At 39.3% G+C, this 20513-nt stretch overlaps 1 protein-coding gene across 1 annotated transcript; it reads left to right on the top strand.

Moving 5' to 3' along the window:
• Positions 1-3713: 3713 nt before the first annotated feature.
• ABHD10 (abhydrolase domain containing 10, depalmitoylase) lies at positions 3714-16818 on the top strand. Its single transcript, XM_008146687.3, has 5 exons — positions 3714-3944; positions 5652-5835; positions 11966-12077; positions 12455-12592; positions 15832-16818. Exons 1-5 carry the CDS (start codon positions 3803-3805, stop codon positions 16174-16176), a joined length of 921 nt encoding a protein of 306 aa, XP_008144909.1. The 5' UTR covers positions 3714-3802; the 3' UTR covers positions 16177-16818.
• Positions 16819-20513: the final 3695 nt, after the last annotated feature.

Genomic DNA, 20513 nt, shown 5'->3' with positions numbered 1-20513 from the left:
TTTCAGTCTGAAGATAAACTCATCTCTCATTAGGAAGTTACCTATTGGTAAGATGACAAGTGCAGCAGGTGGATTAATCAGCCAAAGTCCATTGTAGACTCTACATAAAGGATGTTGTGTGCTAACGATATGATTTGTGGTATAAAAACAAGTAATTAGAAGTATCTTGGTCGCATTCCTGTTGTTAACAAAATGAGGTACCCCTGAAAACTCTGACATCTTACTATCTTTTTTCACAGATGTATTTAGTACTGGGGATTACTAGGACTGTGTTTACTTCTACTAGAGGCCAGGTGCATGAAATTCATGCACTGGGGGAGGGGAGTTCCCTCAGCCGGCCTGCACCCTCTCACAGTCCAGGAGCCCTTGGGGAATGTCCAACTGATGGCTTAGGCCCACCCCCTGTCTCCACCACCGCTGCTGCACTTGCCAGCCATGAGCCCAGCTTCTGGCTGAGCGGGACCACACTCCTGCATTGAGCGTCTGCCCCCTGGTGGTCACTGCATGTCATAGCGACCAGTCGTTCTGCAGTCAGGCCGAAACTGGCTCTCTGACATCCCCCGTGGGGTCCCAGATTGTGAGAGGACACAGGCCAGGCTGAGGGACACGATCGGGCTGGGGAGGGACATGAGAGGTTGGCCAGCCAGGGAGGAACTGCAGGAGGGTTCCAGGGCATGTCCGACCCATGTTGCTCAGTCCCAATCAGCCAGACCCTAGCAGCAAGCTAACCTACCAGTCGGAGCGTCTGACCTCTGCTGGTCAGTGCACGTCATAGTGACTGGTCAACCAGTTGACTGTCTGCCCCCTGGTGGTCAGTGCATGTCATAGAGAGCAGTTGAGCAGCCTTAGCATATCATTAGCATATTATGCTTTGATTGGTTGAATGGCCAACTGGACAACCGGACACTTAGCATATTAGGCTTTATTATATAGGCTATGACAAGGAATAAATCACACAGGTGTGAAGTAAAGCTCTAAGGCTCTATTCCATGGGGACCTCATCTGTCTCCCTGAACAAAGGCAGCAGGTTTCAGAGAGAGAAATTGCCCTCACCAATATGCCCTTTGATCCCTGTTAATGAAGGCAACATTTACAGTAGGTCAATGGAAACAAATTTGCCTACTTCAAACACATCACTGTCAGTAAAAGTACCTTTACTTGATAGCAGCCCCAATTTTTTTCTGATTTGTTAGACTGATAAGGGTATATAGAAGAAATGATAAATGGATTGTGTGCAGTGTTTTTTCCCACTCTGAGAACAATTCAGTTTTTTTTTTTTCCATTTTGCTGTACATAAAATGCAAGACCTGCAAAAATACAGGAAGAGAACATGGACAGGAATGATTGAGAATCTGTGCAATTACCCAAAAACCTTGAGGATGTGTTTATTGTTAGGATACAAGGGATGGTGAAGTAGCATGCATTGGGCATTGCCATATTAACTTAGTCCTTCTGTACTCTACAACAGGCCTAATGGAGAACTATTAAAATAACTTAGCAACTTTCACAGTATGTCCTGAAGTCAAGAGGCTGTCCTTGCTCTCTGTTTCTGGCCTTACACCTCTCAAGAAAGATATCTAGTCAGTTTTTATTTAGCTAACTTTTCCAGCTAACTTTTCTTTGGTTCTCAAGACTCCAAAGATAGGCTGATTCACTTTATCTAACCTTCACCTTTAATTCTAGCTCTGAATCATTGCTCCAATATTTATGACCAAGACATTAAAGTAGCTTCATTCAAAATATATCAACCACAGTGACTTTTTAAGTAATGAAAAACAAGATAAGGCCTTACTTGTTGATGCTTGAGACTCTCCAGAATTACATTAAAAAGTGTCAGAGCTGGAATCCAGAAATCCTTGTGCCACAGTTTATTTAACCATTTCTCTATTATTGGCCATTTCATTTTTTCCTTCTGTTTGTTTCTAAAACTGATGCTGTAGTTGCCCTAGCCAGTTTGGCTCAGTGGATAGAGTGTCGGCCTGCGGACTGAAGGGTCCTGGGTTCGATTCTGGTCAAGGGCACGTACCTCAGTTGCAGGCTCTTCCCTGGCCAAGCCCTGGTCAGCGCTCCTGCAGGAGGCAACCAATCAATGTGTTTCTCTCAACATTTCTTTCCCTCTCTCTTCCACTCTCTCTTTAAAAATCAATGGAAAAATATCCTCAGGTAAGGATTAAACCCCCCCCCCCCAAAAAAAAAAAAAACAACACACACACAAACAAAGCAAACCAACTGGTGCTGTAGTAATAATATGAATCCTTATGTGTTAACATTGTTTTCTATAGGATAGTCACAAAATGGGACCACTGTGTCAGGGGTGTTGAAAATGACACATATTTTAAATTATAAAGATGTGGTCATATTAGTTGGCAAAAGAGTTTAGCAATTCACATTCCCGCCAACCATACATTTGTGCCAGTTTCCCAGGATTCTTGACAATAATTGCTGTTTTTAATTTTTGCCAATCTGTTGGGTGGGGAAAGATGGCATGTTATTTTTTTAATTCACATTTTCAAATAGCGAGGTTGAACATCATGTTTACACATATGAACTGCCTATTCATAGCCATTGACCAATTTTATTAGAATTATATTTTTTATCACTTCCAGAAGCAGATTAAATAGAAGTATTAATGTTCTATTGTGCTGTAAAATGAATTTTTCTAGACTCTCATTTGACTAGAGGTGCCTTTTACCATTCAAAATGTTTAGGCCTGGCTGACATGGCTCAATGGTTGAGCCCCCACCTATGAACCAGGAGGTCGTGGGTTTGATTCTGGTCAAGGGCACATGCCAGGGGTTGTGGGCTCTATCCCCAGTGGGTGTGGGGGCGGGGGGTGCAGGAGGCAACTGATCAATGATTCTCTCTCATCATTGATATTTCAATGTCTTTCTCCTCCTTCCCTCTCTGAAGTCAATAAAAATGCATTAAAATGTTTAAATTTGTATATAGTCAAACATTTTTATTCTTTATGATTTGGGAATTTAAAATTTTAAGATTAAGTTCTTTCTATCCCCAGACAATAAAATATTCTCCTAAATGTATTTCTTCTGTTGAGATTTTTTTAACTCCTCACCTGAAAATGTTTTTATTGATTTTAGAGAGGAAGACAGAGAGAGAGTTGTGTTTGTGTTTTAATCTACTGAGATTTATTTTTGCATATAACATGAGGCAAGGGTCAGAATGACTCAGTGGTCAGGCAGAGGAAGAGCAAGAACAAAACCAAATTTAAAAGGGGCTGAGGAGCAATGAATGTTCTCCTCAAAACAAGTAGTTTAAGGTCAGAGTGTGGAAGCCTTTCCAGTACGGGTTAAAACTGTCAGGGGGTTGGAGGTGGAGGAGATATAGGGAGGATAAATGGTGATGGGGAAAAAAAAAGTTAAAAAAATAAAAATGCAAAAAAAACAAACCTCGAGGGTGAGAGCGACTTGTAATGCATCAAGCTTAGCTTTTACGCTCCCACTCCCTAGAGTCCTCAGGTGGATGAGACAGAGGGTTTCCAAACTAAGAACCTTGGAAGGATTCCTCTCCGCTTCCAGCCCTGCACTATCCTCCGCTTCCAGCCCTGCACTATCTACCTGCCCACTCAGTAGGCTCCCGACAGTCCCCAGAGAACCCACAGCCCCAAAGCCAAAGCGGGCAAGAGTGACTTCGCTTTGCGCGTGCGCGCTTCCGAGTGCGGCGAGTCTTCCGGGCGCTCTTTCGCCAATCCCGGCTTCCAGCAGTGGCGCATGCGCAGCCTCGCTTCCTCTGCGCCCTGCGGCGTCTCCGTAGGTCAGCGCGGGGCGCAGGGCCCGCTGGGAAGATGGCTGGAGTGGGCATGGCGGCGGCGGCGGCCGGGGGTCCTTGTCGGAGGTGGGGCTGGACGGCCGTCTCCTTCGGCTTCCACCGTGGCCTCTGCACGTTACTCGTTCGGAAGCCCGAGAAGGCGCCGCGGTGGTTCCCAGGTTAGTGCCCGAAAGACGGGAGTAGAAAGCGTTCTTTCGAACATCCCGGTTCCATCCATTCCTTTCTTGGGCGTTTTTGGCGCCCCATTCAAAAATGTTCTTGTCCCATTCGGTACCCCAGCCCTGGGCGATTTCGGCAGTTCTGGCGAAGGCTCTGCGGAGAGCTGTGCGGCGGCCCGGGGTATCCGAGACCGCCCGGCCTCTGCTGGCGGCTCACGCTCTGGAAGGATCCCGCCCTCTGCCTGCCTTCCCTGCGCTCAGCGCCGAAGGGGGGAAGTTAACGTGCATTTAGGGCGTTTGACTGTTAGTTGATTTTTCTTTCTTTTTCTCTGCGCGTTTACAGATCGGGACTCTGTGAAGGTGCTTAGACCTGCCCTCCTTGGACTTGAGGGCATTTGCAGTTGGAACAGTCTCTTTGTAAAAGTGTATAAAGATCGAGCCTTTTATCTGATTTTGTCTTCTCGATGCTCCCGCTCAGTGAAAACCGTAATCATTACTTGATAAAGGACACTGTAATTTAAACCAGAAATCAGAGCACTTTAATATTTTCTTTATCTTGTGCTTGGTTCCTCCCTCTTCCTATCCCAGCCCCACCCTCCCATGTATAGGGTGTCAAAAATGTATATACACTTAACAACTGAGCTCCATTGATGTTTCTTTCTTTTCAGATTTAACCCATTGGAATTAATAATTATTCAAAGTGTATATACAATTTTGGGGGACACCTATATATATAGTCTGTCTTTCTAAAGTTTGCCTTTTTACCTTTTGGTTTGGTTTTGCCCACACCTTGGGCACTCGGATGCATGATTGCTTGGAATGGGAATTGTCATTGCAGATACTCTTTGTTTTGAGTTAAAAATTTTAAATGTTTATAATCAGTTTAACTTGCATTTAATTGTACACAATCAAAAGACGTGTTATATTTTTCTCTAGGGTAGTATGTCATTTCATTAACCGGTAAATTTCATTAAAGAAGTGTCAGTTCATCTATTGAGCACTTCAGCACCAGGCTTTGAACTAATTCTTGTTGTACAAAGATCCTTTATGGATATAATGTTAACCTGTCCACTTAAAAGTTACCAAGGTTAAATAAATGATTGTCTCACGGAGACATTCTTGTGTTGGGAAGTAATATTAAGAGGATAGGAAGGATATTTGAATGGTGAACTAGGGAAATGGGAAATGAACATTTCTGCTTATACAATCTGCCAACCAATGTAACTGGCTCCTGCTAGCCCTGTTTTACACTGAAAGTTTTAAATTTGGAATACTTCACTATACATTGAAACTTTGAAACAAGCTTACATGTAAAAATAATAGTTTTAAGGTCTCCACTTTAATTTTTTAAAATCAGCTTCTTAAATTCAGAATGAGGTAAACTTGATCAGCTCACATAGAAGAGACTGAGAAGTTTTTGTTAGCCACAATAAAGGAGAGGAAGGTTTCGTATGTTTTCAAAGAAGCAAGATTGGACCTTGCTCAAAGAAGGTACTGATTTTGAAATGAAGATATGCACAGACTTGTCATAGAATATGCACGGACGCATAGAATACGTCAATGTTTTGTGTTTTCTATTAAGTGGAAATAGTATTTGACATCAGTTTTGACAAATTAAGAAAGTTAAGATTGAAATATATATATATATATAGTTTTCCAAAAACTGTATTTGCAAACTATGGTTTATGTTTTGTGTACTTTGTTTAGCTTGCAGACAAAAGGCATCAGTCTCTTTCCTTAGTCGACCAGACCTTCCAAAACTGGCTTATAAGAGACTAAAAGGCAAAAGTCCAGGAATTATCTTCCTCCCTGGCTATGTTTCTAATATGACTGGTACAAAAGCATTGGCGATTGAGGAGTTTTGCAAATCTCTAGGTCACGCCTATATAAGGTAGGAACAACACATTTCAGAGAAAATATTACTACCATTTAGCATGGCAGTGGAGAATTACTTCTGCTCTAACCAACTGAAGCAAGTGCCAGCATTTTTATAGATTAATGTATTTTAATGGTTGTAAACTTTTTGTGACTTAGGGTGCTTGTAAATGCAACCTTTAATAGGACCTTTTTAAAAAGTCTTTGTGCCACATTGAATGCTGGCAGGAAAGGAAACTAATGATAACTAAGCTCTTTAGATGCAATAACCTAATATGACAACAAACCAATATACTGTTATTGGCTTTCTTGTGATTATATTGTGGTTTTCCATTTGGGGCTTAAGGACTTTTACTTACCACTGTTTATTACCTTACTTTTTAAAAATATGTATTTAAAAATAATATATATGCATTTAAAAATACAGTAAGTCACCAGTTAATGTCATTGATAAGTTCTGCAACTTTAAGTGAAATGACATATAAACAAGCCAGTTTTACCATAGACTAATTGATATAAATAAGACTTAAATGCCTGTGACATCTCATCAACATCATAACGGAATAGCCTTGAACCAAACATTGAAGGGCCTCCTGTATTGTAAAATTAGTATTGTATAATTCACATTTCCTCTGAGTTTTCTTTCTCCTCAATGCTGTAATTTCAGTATGTATAAGCATAAATAGGGATAGATTGTGTTTAACTAAAACTTGATTTCACAACTTGTAATATTTTGTGCTGATAATTATTTTAGTAAAATAACATGTTTATGTCGCTGTTGTTAGGTTTGTTTACCTGAAAAAATTATTTATTTAGTGCCTGATTTGCCAGAAGAGATAGTATGGTTGAATGGAAAGAGCACTGGCCTGGAATTCAAGAAACATGGGTCGTAGAATCAATTCTAGCAATAACTGTGACAGATAAATCAGTTGTTAAACACGACCTATTTTCATCATAAAAAAATGAGATTTGAATAAGGTAATTTCTGAATTATTTTCAGAACAGCCTAGAAAAAAAGGTAGTTCTAACATTTGCTCAGTAGATCTAGAAAATACAGCTTTTAGGGATAAAGTAATAAATAAAAATTAAAAACTTTTAGACTTTATCTGTTTAATATAATAGTAGAAATTATATCAATTATATGCATTTAGTCTTAGTTCTTTTATCAGATTAACTGAGTTGTTTCATTTTCATTCTCAGAACTCTTAAAAAATCTGTTGACTTAACTTGTTCTGAAGACTAGTGTATCTTTTGCAAGTAGACTTCATAGCACTGTATTAGGTGCTGTGAAATATAAAACTCTAGAGACCTGGTACACAAATTCATCAGTGAGATCCCTCGGCTTGGCCTATGGTATCGGGCTGAAACCAGCTCTCCGACATCCCCCGAGGGGTCCCAGATTGTGAGAGGGCGCAGGCCAAGCCAAGGGACCCCAACGGTGCATGATCAGGGCTGGGGAGGGATGCGGGAGGTTGGCCAGTTGGGGAGGGTGTGTCCAGCCCTTCTCGCTCAGTCTCGATCAGCCAGACCCCAGCAGCAAGCTAACCTACTGGTTGGAGCGTCTGCCCCCTGGTGGTAAGTGCACCTCATAGTGACTGGTCAACTGGTTGACTGTCTGCCTTCTGGTGGTCAGTGCACGTCATAGTGAGCGGTTGAGTGCCCTTAGTATATCATTAGCATATTATGCTTTGATACTGGTTGAATGGATGACCAAATACAGCATATTAGGGTTTTATTATATAGGATGGTCATTACCCTTAAAGGACCTTTTATAAGGCTGGGAAACAGGAGAAAATACAGATAATTAATTTGGCAAGAAAACTCATCAGAAAGTGATAGTGTCAAAAGAGCAGTACCCTTTATTGTATCAAGTGAGAGAAAGAAAATGGGATTGAAGAGGATAGAAAAGTCTTTATAAAGGAACACTGAAGAATAGTTAAGTTTGGGATAAGAAGGAAGAGCTATCTAGGAAGGGGACTAGCCTCAGCAAAATATCATGATAACAGAAATATTGTCATCATTCTTCCTCTTTGTCCTTAAAATATTTTGAATCAAGAAATCACCTTTTTACCAGTTCTTAGATTTAATTTGAGGCTGGGAGAGCTATCCATCTCTATCTCCCTATAAGACATATGTAGGTTTTCTGTATTTTGGATACATGTAAAATACATGTAAAGGTATATTAAGTAATCATAATAAAATTACAATGTTTGTAGACTATTAAGTGGTATGGTGTTAAGATGCAGTCTATGTATTCTATGTAATAAAAGCCTAATATGCTAAGTATCCGGTTGTCCGGTCATCCATTCAACCAATCAAAGCTTAATATGCTAATGATATGCTAAGGCCACTCAGTTGCTCACTATGACATGCACTGACCACCAGCGAGCAGACAGTCGACTGGTCGACCAGTTGCTATGATGTGCACTGACCACCAGTAGGCAGTCGACTGGTCGGCCAGTTGCTATGACGTGCACTGACCACCAGGGGACAGACGCTCCAACCAATAGGTTAGCTTGCTGCTGGGGTCCAGCCGATTGGGACTGAGTGAGATGGGCTAGACATGCCCTAGAGCCCTCCCACGATCCCTCCTCAGCTGGCCAACCTCCTGTGCCCCTCCCCGGCCCAGTCGTGCACTAGTGGGGTCCCTTGGCCTGGTCTGTGCCTTCTCACAATCCAGGACTCCTCAGGGGATGTCAGAGCCGGTTTCAGCCCAATCCTGCAGGCCAGGGCGAGGGATCCCACTGGTGTACAAATTCGTGCACTGGGCCTCTAGTATCTTTATAAACCCTTAAAAAGGATAGCCTTTCACTTCAAATTTTTAATTTGATCAAGTCTGTTATTTGCTTTTATCAAAACTCCATTACAATCTAATCACCATTACCTATTAATTGCATTTAGCTTGTTATAAGAGATTTTATCTTCTATTTATACTCCACTTTCTCAGTTTACTTTTGTTGTGATTGTTGGCTGTAAAATTTAGATCTTGATTGAGGAAATGGTTAGTTTTATGTATTATACAACAAGTAGTACTTCAGTCTATATGAAAATGTATTCTTAATGACCTGTCACAATGCCTAAAATAAAATTGAGTCAGAGCTAAGGACTATAGCTCTTGTTTTAGGGCTGATATTGAGTTCAGAGAGAGGAAAGGAGAGGAGAGGGAGAGGGGGAGAGAGGGAGGAGGGAGGAGGAGAGGGGAGAGAGAGAGAGAGGGAGAGAGAAACATCTATGAGAAAGAAATATTAATTGATTGGCTGCCTCCTGCAGGCCCCGCACTGGGGATCGAAACCAGGACGTGCCCTGACTGGGAATAGAACCAACAACCTCTTGGTGCATGGGGACGTTGCTCAACCAACTGAGCCGTACTGGCTGGGCTAGGACAGTCTTTTGTTTCTGTTTAAAAGTCCTAAAACTGCTGAATATGTTTGAATTATCTTTCACTTTTGGTTAGGGTTCTTATTTATAACCTATTAGTCTCACTAAATGGTTATAATTTCCTTTATGAAGTGCCTTTATATGTATTCTGCATCTTTACCATATATTTGAAAGGAAAGTGTAAAAAATGCGGCAAGGAGAAATACCCAATTGCCTACCAAGGAGAAGAAAAGGACTAGTTGGTGCCTTTCTCTGCTCTTCTCCCTGTCTCCTACGTGTCCTGGACTGAGAGGAAATAGTAATTGTGGTTTAGACTTCAGCGGCTGCCTTGTTGCCCAATTTCCCAAGGGTCAGTTCACTAGACACCTAAAGAAAATTTTAATTTCTTTTTTCTCCATCATTCACAAATCTCTTATCTATAAGAAAATAAATATATATATTATGTATTACATATATACTCTTACATGTACACTAAATATATTAGGATTTATTAGTTTTTACAAGATTTTAAGAATCAGAAAAACATAAAAGCTTAAATTTGAATAAAATAATTCTTTTTACCTTCCATTTCTATTCATTTAGAATGTATTATAATACTCACTGTGAGGTTTACATACCTAGTCACTATGGAGAATGTAAAGACAAAGATAAGATCCTGATACTTTTCATCTAAGGTCTTATAGTCTCAAGGGGATGATAAGACATATATATGCACACAAACTGTAGGATTATAAAGCAGGATTTGATTGTGATTGATAAAAATGAATTCTGTAGAAATTTCATTAGATAGAGATTTTTTTTTTTTTTTCAATTTTCCTGCAAAGTCTTTCCAGCAAAAAAAGGTTCATTTGTACGAAGTTCTGAGAGGAGATTAGTAATGAAGGTGATGGGGAAAGGTATTTCAGGTGAAGGAAATGGTATGAATCATGTAACAGAGAAAGAAAGCAAAGCTTATTTTAGGAGCAGCAAATTGATCAATATGGCGAAAGCAGTAGTTTCCTTTGATGAAATGCTAAAGGTCAATCTGGGGTGACCAGAATATAATGGTCTAAAAATACAGGCTAAAACACTAACTTTTTATGTTGTATGTCACAGGGAGCCATTGAAATAAATGTCATACCAATATAATCTTAGGAAAAACCTGTCAGTTATAAAGGGGATCCATCCAAAGAGAGAATAGAGTCATAGAGCACAGTTAGGAGGTTACTGTGATATGGTGGTTTTGACATGACAAAGAGCTGATATTGGTCTTACCAAATTGCAGAGAATGGAAAGAATGTGAGGGGGTGGGAAATGCAAGTGAGTGAGGATGGATGGTACAAGGCAGGCAGTTTTGAATAAGACATGCCCTTGAAGACATGACATTCTACTCAGAGAGACATATTCAAAACCTGATTACAACACACAGTATGAAAAGTGTTAATTAATTGAGTACATACATAAGACAGTGACTGACTGGTTCTAAACAGGGCATATATTGCAAAGAAAGTTCCTCAAAGGTGGTGACACAACTAGGAATTTGGGTAGGAAAGGAGGGGCTTCTAGGCAGTAGGAAACCAGACAAAAACTCAAAGTTATGAATGGGCTTAGAATTGTGGGTAGTTCAGTATAACTAGGGTTTATGGTAATCTACAGGAGCAGTATGATACTTCATGATTTATTGAATTGAGACCTTGAGGAGAAGTGAAATTCACAGATCAGGCAGACTTTGAGCCAGGAGAACTAAGAAGTTGGAAGGAGAAGAAGTTAAGTGGATGGGCTGGTTATTAATTTGATTCTGATCTCCTCTTTCCGTTCCACTAATAATTCAGTAAGTATATACTAAGCACTTAACCATGTGCAAGGCACTGACCGAGGCGCTGGGAAAGCAGTGTTGAACAAAACAAAGGCTATGCTCATATGGAGCTTCCATTCTAGTGTGGGAGACAGAGCACACCCATTATAATCAAATGTCATGTATAATGTCAAGTAGCAATGTTTGCTAACCTATATAATAAAAGGGTAATATGCAAATTGTCCCCTCCAAGTTTGCCCCGGAAACCAGTTCGATCACTCGCTATGACATGCACTGACCACCAGGGGGTGGCATAAAACATGGCCGGTGACCAGCAGCGGGGCGCTGAGGGAGTGAGGGAAGGAGTAGGTGGGGAGGCCGGGAGGAGGGGAACCTGATCAGCCCTGATTGCCCGCCAGGCCTAAGGACTCTACCCATGAACGGATAGGGTCCCTAGACCTGGCCGGTGATCAGGACTCATCAGGGCCTTCCTTCCCCCTGCTGCCAGCTGCTGGCCAGGGCCTTCCTTCGTTCTGCGCCGCCCCCTGGTGGTCAGCGCATATCATAGCAAGCGGTTGAACTTCCGAGGGAACAATTTGCAATTAGCCTTTTATTATAGAGAATTATAGAAAGCCTTTGGTGGGTTTGTACAAGATGTGTACAATTTTCACCCTCCTAGTTTATTCCCCACATTATAGTCAGTGATGTTTTTAAAAACATCACTGACTATAATGTGGGGAATAAACTAGGAGGGTGAAAATTGGAAAGGGAGACTCTTAGACCAGTCAAGAGAGGATAGTGATGTGGACCCGGCTGCCAGCAGTGGAGGAGGTGAGAAAGTGAGTGGCTATTGGGGCTATTTGATGGGTAAGCCAATAGGATTTAATACATTTTAGACATGTATAATGATGAATGTGCTGTATTTCTTAAAAATCAGAAGCAAATATATAGTTAGATAGATACTGGATATAGATATGTATTTTCCCTTTTTCAGGTTTGATTACTCAGGAATTGGAAAATCAGAAGGTAACTTAGAAGAGTGTACAGTGGGAAAATGGAGAAAAGATGTTCTTTCTATAATTGATGACTTAGCTGAAGGACCACAGGTGACTATTTTTGTTAAATATGATATCATTGTTGATGATACCCTCATGATATTTAAGCTGTTTCTTTGATATCAAAATTTATTTAAATTTTAACAACCAACTTTGATATTTGATTTAAAATTGTCATTTTTACTTCCTCATAAAATGTAAGTACCATTTTACTTATTTTACCTATTTTATTTTCATAATTCTCCATTGGAGACCAAATACTTCAACAAAAAGTAATCATAATTTTAATTCTACTTTGTATCAAATATTAAAAGTCTGAGAGCCAAAGGACATAAAAGAAAAAAAGTATATACATTCTATTAAATTACTACCTTTATAGAAAAGAAAAATAAATTGCTCTTTAAAACTACACATATTTTTATTTTTAGATACTAGTTGGATCTAGCCTCGGCGGATGGCTTATGTTTCATGCTGCAATTGCACGGCCACAAAAAGTTGTGGCGCTTATTGGTGTAGCTGCAGCTGTAGATGGCCTAGTGACAAAGTTTAATCAGCTTCCTGTTGAGGTAAGTCACAGGAATACCTCCTATCATCCTTCTGCTCCCTCTTTCTTTGAATATTTGTTCATGTGTCATCATTCCTTTGATTGACTATATTGGGCCATCTTTTGACTTAGCTGCTTTTTTAAATACCATCTCTTTGCTTTCTTTACTATTTAGTCTCTTGTTTAAGGTTTCCTTTTCTTCAGTCCCTTCAACTCATTCTGGCAAATGTTTGAGCCATATTAATGAAATAACACTTTAAATTTCTTTTCAAGCAACATTTTCTTTATTAATTGCATTTACTTATATGGATCATACACCGTGATCTCTTCTTGTCCTCTTACTTTGTGGCATGGGAGAAATAGTACCTATTCTTATGACCACGTTAAACTTGACTAATCAATTATGACATTTTTTTTTAGCCTGAAAGCAGCCTCAGATCCTCCCAGCAGAGCTCTCCAAGAATTAGCTCACAGGAGATGAGATTGCCAGTTCTGGCTTAGATATTTAGTTGACATTCTTTTTTTACTCCTACTTCTCATCTTAAAAGAGAATACTTTTTCATTATTAGCATGTTCCTCAGCAAAATGTGGTAGAATGAGGTTTCTGAAATAACTGGGAAGGTAATTAGTTTAATATATCTTATTATTGGACATATATTTAAGCAGTTCAGTTGTCTGCAATGGTAAAGAAATAGTGGGTAATAGTTGTTTATTTTTGTATATGTTATTTATTTATTACAATCTATTGAGTTTTCCTTGGGCGTCTTTTCTTAGGGATATAAATTTTACCTGTGGGTCTAAGATCCTGGCAGGCCTGTGGCCCAGAAAATTAGAGAAAGGAAAACAGTCTAGAGCAGTGGCTCAAAGGTATAGTTCCTAGGCCAGCAGCCTCAGCACCTGAGAACTTGTTAGAAAGGCATATTCTTATGGTTCTTGTCCTTTTTCATTTGACTTATTTCGCTTAACATGATACTCTCAAAATTCAGATGTTGTTGCAAATGGCAGTATTTTTTTTTTATGGCTGAGTAGAATTCCATTGCAAATATGTACCACATCTTGATCTAGTCATCCATTGAAGAACACTTTGTTTCTGTATCTTGGCTCCTGTGAATAGTGAACAGAGGGGTGCCATGTAATTTCACTCATGTGTGGGATATAAAACAGAAAGCAACAAAGTAAACAAACTCATAGACACAGACAACAAACAGTATGGCAGTTACCAAAAGAAAGGGGGAGGGACAAAAAGGGTAAAGGGGGACAAATATATGGTGACTGAAGGAGACTAGACTTTGGGGGATGAGCATACAGGTGATGTATCACATAATTGTACACTTGAAACTTATATAATGTATTAACCAATGTCACTGCATTAAATTTAATTCAATAAAAAAAATCAAAAAGCATATTCTTGAGCTTCACCCGAGACCTACTAAATCAGAAACTGGGAGTGTGGCCTATTAAGCTGTTTTAACAAGTCTTTCAGGTGATGTTTGAGAACCCTGCTCTAGAGAGTGAAGGAGGAGAAGGAAAAAGAGAAATAAAAATAAGAAAAAATAACATACTATTTCAAAAAAATTTGCTGAAACTCTTGGTAATCTATAATTTTAAGTAAAAGGGAAATATACTTAGGAAAGATAATTTTTTTTTTTTCCATCAAGATGTGTCCCTCCATGCTGGGTGTGACTCAGTGGTTAGTATGTAGTGTTAAATGGTAGTATGTCATTGGCTTTTGTCTCAAGTTCTGCATTGAACTCAGTATTATCTGTTCTAAGTTTATGCTTAGCTTACATTGTTCTTCCCGTCTCCTTAAGAAATGGCATTGATTGCATTCAGGTTCTTTATGATTTCTTATCAGGGCTAAAATTGTGAGGCTGGTTTTCCTTGCACTTATCTCCTATTTCTGAGTTTTTTTTCACTTTCTTGTTTATTTCTCATACATAGTTGCTCAGTATCCTCATGCTGCTAAATTTTCCTACCATTGCATCTTTCTGCATCTAAACCTTGGAACCTTTTGACTGTATCCTCTAGGTGGCTAATATAGTGCTGCTCATGGTAAGAAATTATTTCAAGAACGTGGCAGACTGGAAAGGAGTTGATTTAACAGGGTGGTTTCTTATTGACAAATGACAAGATCTAAGTACATACATTTCTATTTGTGTGTGTATGTCCACATCACTCAAAGGGAGGATTATGGTATACGGTAATACCCCCCAAGTGACTGAGAAGGTCTATATTCTGCCAATCAGAGCACATTTTTGCTAATCCTAAATCAGACCAGGGAACAGTTGTTAACAGAAATATGTTGAGCCCTTGTTAACATAAAAGCATGTGTAAGGAAAGAGCAGGGACACTAGGGCCACTATTTTTTATTTTCTACACAGACAGCTAGCCCTAACAGTGTCTAGGGAGCAGAAGTGGGGAGTGTTACTACTTTTTCTAGCTTTGAGAAGTTAAAACTCAGCATTTCTCATTGTGTAGGAACTTGATGTACCTCTTAACTGACGCTAATCATTGTCTCCTACTTTGGACACTAGAGGGCGTCAGATGGGATGTACGTACAGCTGTTTGGAAACCAAGCTTTTCAACCACATTGCCTTGATACTGTTTCTTGGTGTAGAACTTATGCATATTGCACATTTTCTTTGGTTAATACCATTTTTGCTATGTCTGAACTTTTTTTTTTTTTTTGAGGATTCAGGACATAAAACATTCTGTGAAGTTTTTTCTTCAGATGAACAATATTCATTCAATTCAGTGGCAGATAACAGCTATTTGAGTAGGGATGTTAAAATGCAACCATTATTGTATCTCAATAATTAGCATAGTTTTCACCTCATTTAATAACCAGTGAAATTAAGTTCTAATTACTGAAATTACAAATTCAGGAACAATCCGGAATAGTTTGAAGATAACCGAGTATCATTTTTGCTTTAAATGTTTGGTTCACGTGTTTTTTAATGCAGAAAACCCCGTGATAATAATATAGACTCATACATTTTTATATTTTTTTGAATTTTATTGATTTCAAATCATTTGAGACATATTTAGAAGTATAGCTTTCAGATATACAGCTATTTCACTGAAATCAATGGATTTCAACCACTCAATTTCACTGAATCAAATCTTTCTGGTATTAAAAAAGACATTAAAATGCCTAAAAATATATATTATATTGTACATATTTTTTCTATTTCAATTCTTAGATTGTTTAATACTATAGTATTTCATAAATACTTTTATTTTCCTAATTTTTTTCAATAGGTACAAAAGGAAATAGAGATGAAAGGTGTGTGGAGCATGCCATCAAAATACAATGAAGAAGGAGTTTATCACATTCAGCATAGTTTCCTTAAAGAAGCTGAACACCATTGCTTACTACATAGCCCTATTCCTGTGAACTGCCCTATAAGATTGCTCCATTGCATGGAGGATGACGTTGTATCTTGGCACACGTCCATACAGGTTGCGGACCGAGTAGTCAGCACAGATGTAGATGTCATCCTTCGGAAACATGGTGATCACCGAATGAAAGAAAAAGCGGACATTCATCTTCTTGTTTGCACTATTGATGACTTAATTGATAGACTTTCAACTGTAGTTACCTAAAATCACATTTGTAATCGGTATGTAAACTAGTGCATCCAGAAGATTGAGAGAGGGATAACAAATGGAAGATCCTGATACTAGGTTTTTTCCCTGAGGTTTTGTTTAATGATTTCTTTGCACTTAAGTGATACAAATTTTGAAGAAAGTACAGTTGTCCCTCTGTACCCCCCCAAGGATTGGTTCCAGGACGCCCTCCACCTCTGGGATACCAGATTCTGAGGGTGCTCGAGTCCATTATAGAAACAGGGCATAGTATTTACATCTAACCTATGCACATCCTCCTGTGCACTTTAAATCAGCTCTAGATTGTTTGTAGCACCTAATCCAATGCAAATGCTGTGTAAATACTTGTCATACTGTATTGTTTTAGGGATCAACCTTCTGGAGTTTTTAAGTATTTTTGACCCGTGGTTGGTTAAATCCAGAGATATAAAACCTGCAGAATCAGAGGGCGGAATATAGCAAGCTGCTAGAAAATTGGAAAATTTTCTTCTTCCTTCAGTCCCTGATTTCTTTTTTCATTATTATATTTCCTATATTTTTATTTGAGAAGTTTAACTTCTAATGCTTTTGTTAACTGTGTCGGCTTTTAATTGTGTTCTGGTCTCCTTAGAATTATTAATAAAGCTTAAAATTTTCGTATTTTGTTTGGTATCATTATATATGGAGATTTGTAAAATTCTGATTTTAAAATCAATTCACAAAATATAGGAAAATAAACCTAAAATGATTAGAGAAATGTCTGAAGCATAATAAAGTTCAAAAAATAAAGACTACTTTATATATTCTGTGTGTTACATTTGAACTTAAAATTAAGGCTACCCTTTTTGAAGACTCAAAGCTACAGTGATATACAGGGGATATATCATTTCTAAGTTTTGGCTTATATGTAATATATTTAAATGGGGACATTTTAATGATATACTTCATATTCTAAAGAGGGAATTAATCATTACATAGTATTGCCTACCTGCAGAAACATTTCTTTATTATTAATATGTGCCTTACATTTCAATAGGCAAGTGCTTGCCATCTAAGAGGACTTTCGGAAGTGCAAATATAGTAAGAAAATAGGAAATAACGGATAAAAGGTTTTTTGTGGATTTTTTTAATAACTGCAGTAGTCAGTCTCAATACTATTGAGTTGGTATATTTTAGATTTTAGGTTTGGTTGGACTTTATTTAGCTTGCTAGAGTTGTGTCTGTCAAAGTAAAACAAAGTTGTCCCTCTGTAACATGAAGAAAGAATGCTGGGATAAAATTCTTGTGTCAAAAAGAGTTAACATAGCAGCAGCCTGACAACTTATCCTCAGAGACCTGCTTACCAGATTGGCCCTTGGCTGGCATCTGGGAACTTGACTTTTAGGAGGGTTCCCAGTACTGATAAAAGTGGCTCACTGTGCATATACTGTCCGTGCAAACAATGTGGTTTGTGCTGAACACCTGCTTGCCTTCTGGGAGTCTGGAATTTTGTCTGGAAAAGGTGCCAGGCAGAGGCTGCCTAAGTGGCCAGCTCCTAGTGAAAACTCTGGGCTGTCACAGCACGGCTGGGATTAAGTTCATCCGGTGTGACTCCACGGGGAGAGAATTCTTTGATGCTTCGTGCCTAGTTTTTCCAGATTTCACCTCAGGTTCCTTTTTCCTTTGCGGATTTTGCTTTGTATCCTTTCGCTCTCATAAATTGTAGCTGTGAGTACAGATGTATGCCGAGTCCTAACAAACCTAGAAGTGGTTTTCGGGAATCCTGACACATATGAAACAGGTTAATGTCCTACAAGGCAATAAAACTACAGTCTGGGTTATCTTTTATACCAAACAAAAATCACTTACAAATAAATATGAGAACTGTGTGTGCCACAGTCCATGGTGCTAGAAGGAGTTGATAGTGGATGGCAGGAGAGCTATTCCAGTCACTGCCAGGCACGAGGATTACAAAGATGAGGAAAGGGCCCAGCCCATGCGAGTTTTCTAGGGTTAAACATAACTACAATAAAATGTAATAAATATGATTATAGATTCATAGTACATCTGTAGAGAAAGAATAGTATGTATAATGGTTACTGACAGACTATAGAGTGGACAATATAAACCTAGATGATAAAGTGTAGGAATTAAGTGCAGCACAAATAGAACGAAACATGGGAGTCACTAGCTTTTCTCTTTTAGTATGCACAGAGCACAGTCCTGTGAGAAACATGAATGCAATCAATGGGGCATTTAGGAAGAAAAGCAGAGGCAAAGTAGCAGAAAGAAAAGTGGAGGCAAAGTAGTAGTTATCCTTTACTAACTTCCTGTGGTGATCTGGAGCATGTGTGGTATCCTTTCAAATGTTCAATGGTTAAAGAAAGGGGGAGGGGAAAACCTTTACTATCTAAAGATAGAAACAATTTTAAAATTTAATCTAGCTTTGCAGAGGGTAACATCAAAAATTCAATAGGAGTTTGAATCAGTGGGATTTAGTGTATTCTAGTAAATTATTAATTTCTTCAGTGTTCCTTTTTGATTTTTCCCAAAGCTCTTTCCCCCCTCCCCCACCTAAAACCACTCCATGCCATATATTCAGTGACATGGAAAATGCTCCAACAACCAGCAGCCCTGAGTGCCTTATGCTATTGATCTCCTGAGTTATTCAAAAAGCGACGTGACCCCTCTAAACAACCTCAGCATGTTCAATGGGAAGGAAGGCTCAGTGAGGCCACATGATACACTGTACTTGCTTTTGCTGCATCTGCTGAGCTCAGAGGCACTTCAGCCAAATCTAAACAGTGTGCTGTCCTCTGAGGAGCCAATAGAAAGGCCTGTGCAGAGAAGAGGAGGAAAAGGGCGTTGGGCAGGGCTGAGTTTTATAAAGGAGATAGAAAGCAAGGAGAACATTACCCACCACATAGCCATTTCCAGGGCAGCGCCCAAAAGGAATATGTCACATATTCATTAAATTTGGGACGATTTACGAAAGAACTTTTATTTTCTGGAGGAAGATGGGTAGAATTGTATACATTTTAAGATCCCCTCTACATACAAATCTAAAGTAAGTTGTTTAGTTTAGAACATACTCATATATGCATAACTTGGTTCAAGGGAAAAATGTGATGATTTGCTGTTTAGAGAATATACCTTGAAAAAGGCAGGCAAGTTTTTTTAAACCAAATGAATCTTCAGAGGAAATGATTCTTTCCCATTTGGGCTCTCTCTTGTCTTGGGCTTCCAGGGTTTTGCTGACAGATCAAAGGAGCTCCTCATCTCTCTCTCCCGCTGGGTCCTCTGTGCTCTCTCATGAAAAGCAAGCACCCTCCTCATGCCCTTTGATAGAACTTACTCCTTTGAGATGCTCAGTTTATATGCCAGCCTCCCTCTCACAAAGGACCATTGAGATCAGAGGCGTTGCCATTGTTTATCTCCAGGTGTCTCTGGCCATGCTACATCAACCCATTTTGCTGACTCTCCTCCTTACCCACCTTGTAATGTTAATATGCCCTTTTCATTCTGACCTTGGTACTTACTTATGTACCTTGAGCAACCATACCCATGCTCCGGGTTTTAAGTGCTACCTGCATACAGATGATTCAAGTACATTCCTCCATTCCATGCTTTTCTCCTGAGCTCCAAATACATAAAACCACTGCCTAATGAACTGGGATGAACCATGTACCTCCCAAATGCAGTGAGTACACACCTTATTATCCTCCCGCTTTAGATGCCTCCCTACCTATGAGTCCACTTACAATAAATGGCACCACCATTATCCCTGTATACAGGTCAAACTTCTTAGTCATCTGACCCTCTCCCTTTCTTTCATCCAAATCAGAACTGATGGTTCTCTTTCCCTATGAAAACACACACACACACACACACACACACACACACACACACACACACGCACTTCTTTTGCATGATACGTAAGTTTAAATTTCCAGGGCATTCGAGGTGGGGGCACCTTGATTCGTAGAGTTTACCAACATCTATGGCATAAATACTCTTGGCTGCTTTCATGCTACCACTGTGACGTCACTGAATATGAGGAAGCTGGGAAGAAGTGGCCAGTAGCACATTGTTATGTAGAATATACACTATCTAGATGAAAAATGGGCCACATATTAAATGTGATAAGCTCAGGGGAGGCCTGCATGGTGGGTCTTACAAACTCAGAGACAGGGTTGTCTGAACATAACAATTCCCAACTAAAAGTGGGTCATGAGGGCTACCTGGGCCTGTAGCTTCTTTGATAAAGGTCAATATTTACCTTTGAAATTGTCTATTGTCTGTGCATCAAAGATAACATACCTTTGAAATAGCAGAGGACTATTCATTTCCAGACCCAGATTTCCCCACTTTGCTTT

The sequence above is a fragment of the Eptesicus fuscus genome, chromosome 3, assembly GCF_027574615.1.
Source record: "Eptesicus fuscus isolate TK198812 chromosome 3, DD_ASM_mEF_20220401, whole genome shotgun sequence".
In the NCBI taxonomy this organism is placed as follows: domain Eukaryota; kingdom Metazoa; phylum Chordata; class Mammalia; order Chiroptera; family Vespertilionidae; genus Eptesicus; species Eptesicus fuscus.
Note: the sequence above shows the minus strand (reverse complement) of the source record. Positions and strands in the feature narration are given on the sequence as shown.

Coding starts and splice junctions, on each gene's coding strand:
- ABHD10 (XM_008146687.3), top strand. CDS start 3,803: ATGGCTGGAGTGGGCATGGCGGCGGCGGCGGCCGGGGGTCCTTGTCGG. Junction 12,078..12,454: donor ACTTAGCTGAAGGACCACAG/GTGACTATTTTT, acceptor TTTTATTTTTAG/ATACTAGTTGGATCTAGCCT. Junction 12,593..15,831: donor TTAATCAGCTTCCTGTTGAG/GTAAGTCACAGG, acceptor TTTTTTCAATAG/GTACAAAAGGAAATAGAGAT.